Source organism: Zingiber officinale, chromosome 9B (assembly GCF_018446385.1).
Source record: "Zingiber officinale cultivar Zhangliang chromosome 9B, Zo_v1.1, whole genome shotgun sequence".
Lineage (NCBI taxonomy): Eukaryota > Viridiplantae > Streptophyta > Magnoliopsida > Zingiberales > Zingiberaceae > Zingiber > Zingiber officinale.
This window is the reverse complement of record NC_056003.1, coordinates 71,234,331-71,242,944: the sequence shown is the minus strand read 5'-3', so window position 1 is coordinate 71,242,944 and position 8,614 is coordinate 71,234,331. Positions and strand designations below refer to the sequence as shown.

Sequence of the window (8,614 nt, the reverse complement as noted above, 5' to 3'; positions counted from 1 at the left end):
GCATCAGTTTACTCAGGGCCTTGCTGCATACATTCGGATCCGGATGTCAGGTTTTCCAGGTAGTTCCTACTGAGAGGTGTTGGATTGCACACTATTTATCGAGATGACGCAGCAGCAAGTGTCTCTAGAGAAAGGTAATGAAAAACAGCTGTCTCAGAAGAGAGGAAATAGGAGCCAGGGTTCTCGGGCTCCTTCCGGAGGATCTTCTCGGCCTCAGAAGACGATGCGAACGGTGGATGAAGGTTCTCGACCCTCTCGTGGTGACCGGAAGGACTTTGGGGGAATCACGTGTTTTCAGTGTGGTTCCAAGAGTCATGCCAGGAACAACTATCCGTTGGATCATTCTATATGTTTCTACTGTAAACTTCTAGGTCATGAGAGTCGGAATTGTACACTGAAAGCACAGTTGGAGACTCCAAAAGTCACATCTCAGGGGGAACAACCCTCACAGTCACGCCCCCAGAGAAGATATCAGAAGACTCAGAGTGCCCCACGTCAGCAGCGACCACCGCCTTCACAGGGACAGATATATCATGTGCAGGGTCAGGTGTTGGGTTTTTCGGGCCGCGAAAACCGCTTTTTCGCGTCGCGGAAACCCCGAAAGCCCCTAGCCATGGATCCGTGCGAAGAAAATTTACGAAAAACTTACGAGTACGAGTTTACTATCTAGATCTACACTTAGATCTACATGTTTAGAAATTTACCCTTGTAGCGAAGCCCTTCGCGTTCCCGCTCGTCCAAACGGTGCCGAATCTCGAGAGTGTCAAAATAGACACTCCTCTAGAAGTATCCACACGAACTAATTAGGTGGAGATGACCAAAAACCAAGGTGTGCTAGCACCTATGTGGTTCGGCCAAGGAAGGAGGAGAGGGAGAGCTTGAGAGGAAGAAGGAAGAAAAATGCACACTTGAATGAAAAATTGAATTCACATTCAAACAATAGTGGCCGGCCACACTCCATTGTAACCCCAAATTAATTGCATTAATTGCAATTAATGTGAAGCCATTAAAGAGAATGACTTTGTAACTTCCATGAGGTGGCACCCATGATGATGTGGAGTAACATCATTGGTCCACATCAATGCCAACTCACCAATGAGGTGGCATAAAGTCAAGTCAAACTTGACTTTTAATCTTCCTCTCAAGTCAAGTCAACTCGCCTTGATTGCATCATCGAATCGAAGATTCCAGCTCCGAGAAGCTTGCTTTAGTCTATAAATGGACTTATGCAAATTGCATACTCTACTAGTATGCTGTGGATCTACAAAACCCTCAGGTTGTGTCATGTACACATCCTCGAGCATGTTTCCATTCAGAAACGTGATTTTGACATCCATCTGTCATATCTCATAGTCATGGTAGGCTGCAATAGCAAGCATGATCCGAATGGACTTAAACATCGCTACTGGAGAAAAGGTCTCATCATAGTCAATACCATGAATCTGCTTAAAACCTTTAGCTACCAAGCGACCCTTATAAATAAGTCCATCCATGTCAGTCTTTCTCTTAAAGACCCACTTGCACCCTATGGGTTTTACCCCTTCAGGTGGATCAACCAAAGTCCAAACTTGGTTGGTGTACATGGATTCCATCTCGGATCTCATGGCCTCTAGCCATTTCTCGGAATCTGGTCTCATCACAGCTTCCTGATAGGTGGTAGGCTCATCCTCTATAAGCACAACGTCATCATGGTCAGACAAGAGAAATGAGTATCTCTCAGGCTGACGACGTAACCTATCAGACCTGCGAAGAGGAATGTCTACTTGAACTGGTTGTTGTTCTTCAACTCCTTGTGGAACATCATCCACAACACTTTGTGGTTCCAGTTCAATTTCCATCGAGGCATCAGTGCTATTGTTCGCATCTTGAACTTTTTCAAGATCGAACGCGCTCCCACTAGTCTTTCTAGAAACAAAGTCCCTTTTTAGAAAGACCCCAGTCTTTGCCACAACTACCTTGTGCTGACTGGGAATGTAGAAGTAATATCCCTTAGTTTCCTTGGGATATCCAATGAAATAGCACTTGTCAGATTTGGGTCCTAATTTGTCTGAGATTTGACGTCGTACGTAAGCCTCACAACCCCAAATCCTCATGAAAGACAATTGGGCATCTCTCCCAGTCCATATCCTTTATGGTGTCTTTATCACGGCCTTGGATGGAACTCGGTTGAGTATAAAAGTTGTCGTGTCTAGAGCATAGCCCCAAAGGTATGTCGGAAGATCTGTGTAACTCATCATCGATCGTACCATATCTAATAGGGTACGATTCCTCCTTTCGGATACACCATTCCATTGTGGTGTTCTAGGAGGAGTGAGTAGGGATAGAATCCCACACTCAGCTAGATAGTCACGAAACTCATGACTAAGGTATTCTCCACCTCGATCGGATCGAAGTATCTTAATACTCTTGCCAAGCTGGTTCTGTACTTCATTCTTGAATTCTTTGAACTTTTCAAAGGATTCAGACTTATGTGTCATCAAGTACACATAACCATATCTACTAAAATCATCAGTAAATGTGATGAAGTACCTGTAACCGCCTCTAGCAGGAACATTGAAATGACCACATACATCACTATGTATGAGACCTAACAAATCAGTTGCTCTCTCGTTGTGCCGACTAAAGGGAGTCTTGGTCATCTTGCCTCGTAGGCATGACTCACATATCTCATATGATTCAAAATCAAATGAGTCCAGCAAACCATCCTTATGGAGCTGGGATAAGCGCTTGTCATTTATATGACCTAAACGACAGTGCCAGAAGGTTTAGTTCATGTCATTTGACTTGAACCTCTTTGTATTTACGTTATAGATAGGGCTCTCAAGGTCTAGAATATAGAGTCCGTTTATCAGAGGTGCACTACAATAGAACATATCGTTTAAAAAGACGGAACAACATTTGTTCTTTATTATAAACGAAAATCCTTTCTTGTCAAAACAAGAAACGGAAATTATGTTCTTAGTCAAGGCAGGCACATAACAACAATCATCTAATTCTAGTACAAGCCCAGAGGGAAGAGATAGATGGTAAGTTCCTACAGAAATAGCAGTAACCCGTGCTCCATTGCCTACTCGTAGGTCTATCTCACCCTTCGTCAATGCCCTGCTATTCCTCAACGCTTGTACATTAGTACAAATGTGCGAAGCACATCCGGTATCTAATACCCATGATGAAGAAATAGAGAGGTTGACTTCTATAACATGTATACCTGAAGTAGAAATCTTATTTCTCTTCTTCTTAAAATCTTCCAGGTATTCTTTGGAGTTCCTCTTCCAGTGCCTTGCTTGTCCTTGATATAGGTGACAAAAATGTTCAACCATATCATAAGCGCCCATCAACTCATGTTGCTTCTGAAGCTCAGAGTTCATGGTCGCGAGCATAAGACAGGACACATCTAATGCGCCATCTTGATGCTTCTTGTAAGCATCACGGTCTGTTCGCGTGGCAGTGGCAGGAGGAGCCTCCGGAATGGGCTGCTCCAGAACATACAGTTTATGTTCCTGAGTGAGAACTATTCTCAGATTCCTGTACCAGTCCAGGAAATTTGCTCCGTTGAGCTTGTCCTTCTTAAGGACAGAACGCAGAGAGAAGATGTTCGTGTTCGACGTCATGGCAATTCTACAACAGAAATAAATGCAGAAATAAATATCATATTCTTAATCATTTAATTAGGCCTTTAACTAAATGATGCTCCCACTGAATTCTATAATTCATGTGGGACAAGATACACATCATACTAACCCTTGAGTTAGCTTTGGCTAATACGCCCAAGACTTAGTATGACCGGTAGGTAACGATTACCAATTACATCTCTATGCAACTCTTGTTTATAGAATCAAAATCCGCATTTATATTAAAACTCGAGTTAGCTTTGGCTAATACGCCCGAGAGTTAATATATATATGATTTTGACCTAACTTTCCAACCATTGGAAGAATGCCTATAGTTATACTCGATCCAACCGAGTTAACTAGGAATACTCAATCTAATTGAGTTGTACTCACCCATGCGTTGATAGGCGGGACCAAGATTGTCCCTCCGTACCCTACTAAGATAGTATGTGTTGCTCTGCTTTGGCAGATTCAACAACTACATGCGATCGAGGTAGTGGTAGGTATCACGGCATGGTAGGCATTTTGAGTTGTCGTGATTTAGATCTAATCTAAATGATGTTGTATCATATACACAAAATAGATCTAATCTAATCGATAGAGTGCATCTTGTACACGATGTAGATCTAATCTAATCGTAAGGGTGCATCTTGTGCATGATTTAGATCTAATCTTAATCGCTAGGCTCTAATTAATTACTTAATTAAACATGCATCATATACACAAGTAATTAACTAAGTTTTGTGATTAGTCATAGCCCTACTACGATCTTCTCAAGCCAATGAGAAGACCGGATGGTCAACCTAAGGTCAACTTCTCAAGCGCCTTCCTTTTGACCACCTTGTGTTGCTCGCTCCTTCCTCGTAACTCCGTCTCGAGTGGACCTTCCACAGCTCCAATTTTTTGTACATTACAATTTTGAAACTCGAGTTACATTCGAGTCTAAATCTAATTTACAACCAGAATAAAAGAAAGGCACGACGCGCAGGTCGCGAAAAATAAAATAAAAATAAAATACAAGCACGCACATCACATAACGGCACGCAGGCCGTATTATGAATTACAACACAATCGTCCAATCGAATTGGGTCTTTGGGCCATGACTATCACAAAATTAATATATAATTCAAAATTATATATTTCTGTATTTGTTTCTGTAATTTTTCATAATTTTACAGATTTTATGAGTAAATTTTTCCCGGCGGTCCCGATTAGCGATTTCGGGCGCAATCGCGGAGCAAATTCCCTTGCGGGGTTAGGGGCAGTACCCCTACCCGTGATCTAACCATCGCGAGTTGCTCCTAAGCGATCCAAGAGCACCTTATCCCGCTGTCCCAACAAGATTTGGGTCGAAACGATGCCGTTTTGGGAAAAACTTCTCGGTAGTCGAAGCCTACAAGTGTATAAACACTTGTGCTTCGCTTCTACGAGAAATATTACTCTTAAAACTATAAAAATCATAAATTTACAGAAATGTACAGAAGCTTTAATTTTTCATAAAATCAAATTAAACTCGTACAAGCTTCGCACGTGGCTCTGATACCACTGTTGGGTTTTTCGGGCCGCGAAAACTGCTTTTTCGCGTCGCGGAAACCCTGAAAGCTCGTAGCCATGGATCCGTGCTAAGAAAATTTACGAAAAACTTACGAGTATGAGTTTACTATCTAGATCTACACTTAGATCTACATGTTTAGAAAGTTACCTTTGTAGCGAAGCCCTTCGCGTTCCCGCTCGTCCAAACGGTGCCGGATCTCGAGAGTGTCAAAATATACACTCCTCTAGAAGTATCCACACGAACTAATTAGGTGGAGATGACCAAACACCAAGGTGTGCTAGCACCTATGTGGTTCGGCCAAGGAAGGAGGAGAGGGAGAGCTTGAGATGAAGAAGGAAGAAAAATGCACACTTGAATGAAAAATTGAATTCACATTCAAACAATAGTGGCCGGCCACACTCCATTGTAACCCCAAATTAATTGCATTAATTGCAATTAATGTGAAGCCATTAAAGAGAATGGCATTGTAACTTCCATGAGGTGGCACCCATGATGATGTGGAGTAACATCATTGGTCCACATCAATGCCAACTCACCAATGAGGTGGCATAAAGTCAAGTCAAACTTGACTTTTAATCTACCTCTCAAGTCAAGTCAAACTTGACCAAATCTCTTCTATGGTTGATCGAATCCAACCATTTGATTTAAGCCAACTTAATATAATGAATCTAATTCATTTAATTAAATTGATTCAATGAGTCAAAATCTAAATTAGACTCATTGAACACATGAATCAACTTGAGTTGAACTCAAGTTAGCCCAATTAGGATTACTCTTAATCCAATTTGATTCATCAAATGAATCTAATCCTCTTGGTTCATCATATGAACCTAATCTCCATCTAATTGTCCTAGGTGTGTGCCCCTATAGGTTCTTGTAACGTTGGCAATGCCCTAAACCCATTTAGGAGCATAAGTAATGAGCGGTATCTAGCAACACATCATTACTACCCAAGTTACAAGAATGTCGAGATCCGACATCACCTTGTGACTACTAATTATGACTCCTCACAAAATATGACAAGTCTACTTCTATCCTACACATCTAGATTGATTAATGTGAGGCATAGACCGTGTCATCCTCTGACCACTCTAAATCTTGAACTCCAAGTAGACTCACTAAATCAAATAAGCTCAATATCATATATTGACTCATTTGGGCATGGTCATGCACTTCGTGGTCTCACTCTATCAAGAATACCGATGTCTCTCCCGTCATATAGGAGGGATAGATCCCATCTACATCACGCACATCCCTCTGCATAATTTGTTATATACCCAGTAATCGCCTTTATAGTCCACCCAGTTATGGGTGACATTTGACGAAACCAAAGTACTTAACTCCTTATGTAGGGCTCTATGGTGACTTCAGGTCTAAGGACTAGTAGTCATACTAATAGCCACATGAGAAAGTATATGACACTCATATAATGATCCATGATACTTTCTCATGACGGGTCATTCAGTATACATTTTCTAATGTATACCCATGTGTCAACTTGATATCTCTATATCCATGACTTGTGAGATCAAGTCATCGAGTTGACCTACATGCTAGTCTTATTGCATTAACATTGTCCCTGAATGTTAATACTTGACTAGGAATGATTAAGAGTAGTGTTCCCTATATCATCTCACTATCGGTTCAACTAACCGATTGATATAGGTGAGAACCGTCTACTCAAGGACATTATTATACTTAGTTTATTTGGCAGCAATACAAGTAAGTATAATAACCAAAATCAAAATGTCTTTATTTATATAGAATATGATACAATAAGTCCAAAATACAATCATCAAATAATTGGCTCTAGGGCTCTAGCTAACATCAGGAACCTGTGACTACAAAGTATTATGCTGCAGTGTCTTCTCATCAGGCATTTCCAGTATAGCAGGATGTTTATCCACCTCAGCCCTACCCAGCATACCAGCAGCAGCCTTAGTCTCAGTATCAGCAGTCGGTTCAAGCACCTCTAATTCCAGTGCAGACCACGCCAGGGATGCCACAGTCAAGCTCAGAGGTGGGTTGCGTTTATGCTATCACACGGGAGGAGGCACAGCGAGCTGAAGGATCAATTTTTCGAGGTACTATTTCAGTTTATACTTTCACTGCAGATCTATTAATAGATACTGGTAGTTTCCATTCATTCATATCCCGGGTGTTTCTTGGTAAAATCGGGAGGTTGCCTACTCGTCGAACTCATGGGTTGACGGTATCTCTACCATCTGGCGAGGAACTAAGTATTTGTCTGGAAATCAAGGGATGTCCTGTAGACTTTAATGGTCAGACACTTATGGTGAATCTGCAGGTATTAGAAATGATAGAATTTGATATTATATTGGGCATGGATTGGCTGACCATGAACCACGTCACGGTCGACTGTAGAGCGAGAGTAGTCACATTTTGACCTCCCGGTCTTCCATCATGGGTATTCATTGGGACCGGGGGTGATGGGATAACAGTTATATCAGTAATGTATGCGAGGAGATTATTGGCACAGGGTTGTCAGGGATATTTACTGTCCATGGTTAAAGCTGGTTTGGATGCATTACCACGGCTCTCGGATGTTCCTATTGTTCAAGAATTTCTAGATGTGTTCCCTGACGAACTCCTCGGTTTGCCTCCTAACAAGCAAGTCGAGTTTACTATTGAGTTGGTTTCGGGAACCGCACCGGTATCCAAGATCCCTTATCGTATGGCACCAAAGGAGTTAGAGGAGCTGAAGGTTCAGTTGCAGGAGCTATTGGACAAAGGATTTATACGTCCCAGTGTTTTTCCGTGGGGAGCACCAGTACTCTTCGTTAGGAAGAAGGATGGATCACTGAGATTATGTATTGATTATCGACAGCTAAATGCGATGACTGTTAAGAACAAATACCCATTGCCACATATAGAGTATTTATTCGATCAGCTAAGGATACCTATGTATATTCTAAGATTGATTTGCGCTCAGGTTATCATCAGCTTAGGGTTAGAGATGCGGATATTCCGAAGACAACATTTCGCACTCATTATGGTCACTACGAGTTTTTGGTAATGCCATTTGGGCTTACCAATGTGTTGGAGGATCGGTGGCCGGCTTGAAGGGGGGGTTGGATAGCTAGGCCACCCCCAAATCGATTTCTTCTCTACAATACGTTAGTTTGCGCAAGCGGAAATATAGAAACTAAAATAAAGAAACACAAACAAGAATACAAATGCTAACACGCTCGATGTAACGTGGTTCGGAGATTGCTTGCTCCTACTCCACGACGTGTCCTTGAGGTGGACGAGCCCTTGATCCTTTGGTGGATCAGTCCCCGGCAATCTCCGGCTAAAGCTTCTCCTTCTCGGTGGAGCAAACCTCTCACAAGAGCACTCTTCCTCTTTACAAGATGGAGTTAGAATTAGGAGGAAGAGAATTGTCTTGGGAGCTTTGGGCAAGATTCAGAAGGTTTACAATGAGTAT

At 42.0% G+C, this 8,614-nt stretch overlaps 1 protein-coding gene across 1 annotated transcript; it reads left to right on the top strand.

Annotated features, from left to right (window-relative positions):
• Positions 1 to 103: 103 nt before the first annotated feature.
• On the top strand, positions 104 to 8,135 carry LOC122023051. Its single transcript, XM_042581149.1, has 5 exons — positions 104 to 554; positions 7,043 to 7,186; positions 7,281 to 7,474; positions 7,667 to 8,061; positions 8,120 to 8,135. Exons 1-5 carry the CDS (start codon positions 104 to 106, stop codon positions 8,133 to 8,135), a joined length of 1,200 nt encoding a protein of 399 aa, XP_042437083.1.
• Positions 8,136 to 8,614: the final 479 nt, after the last annotated feature.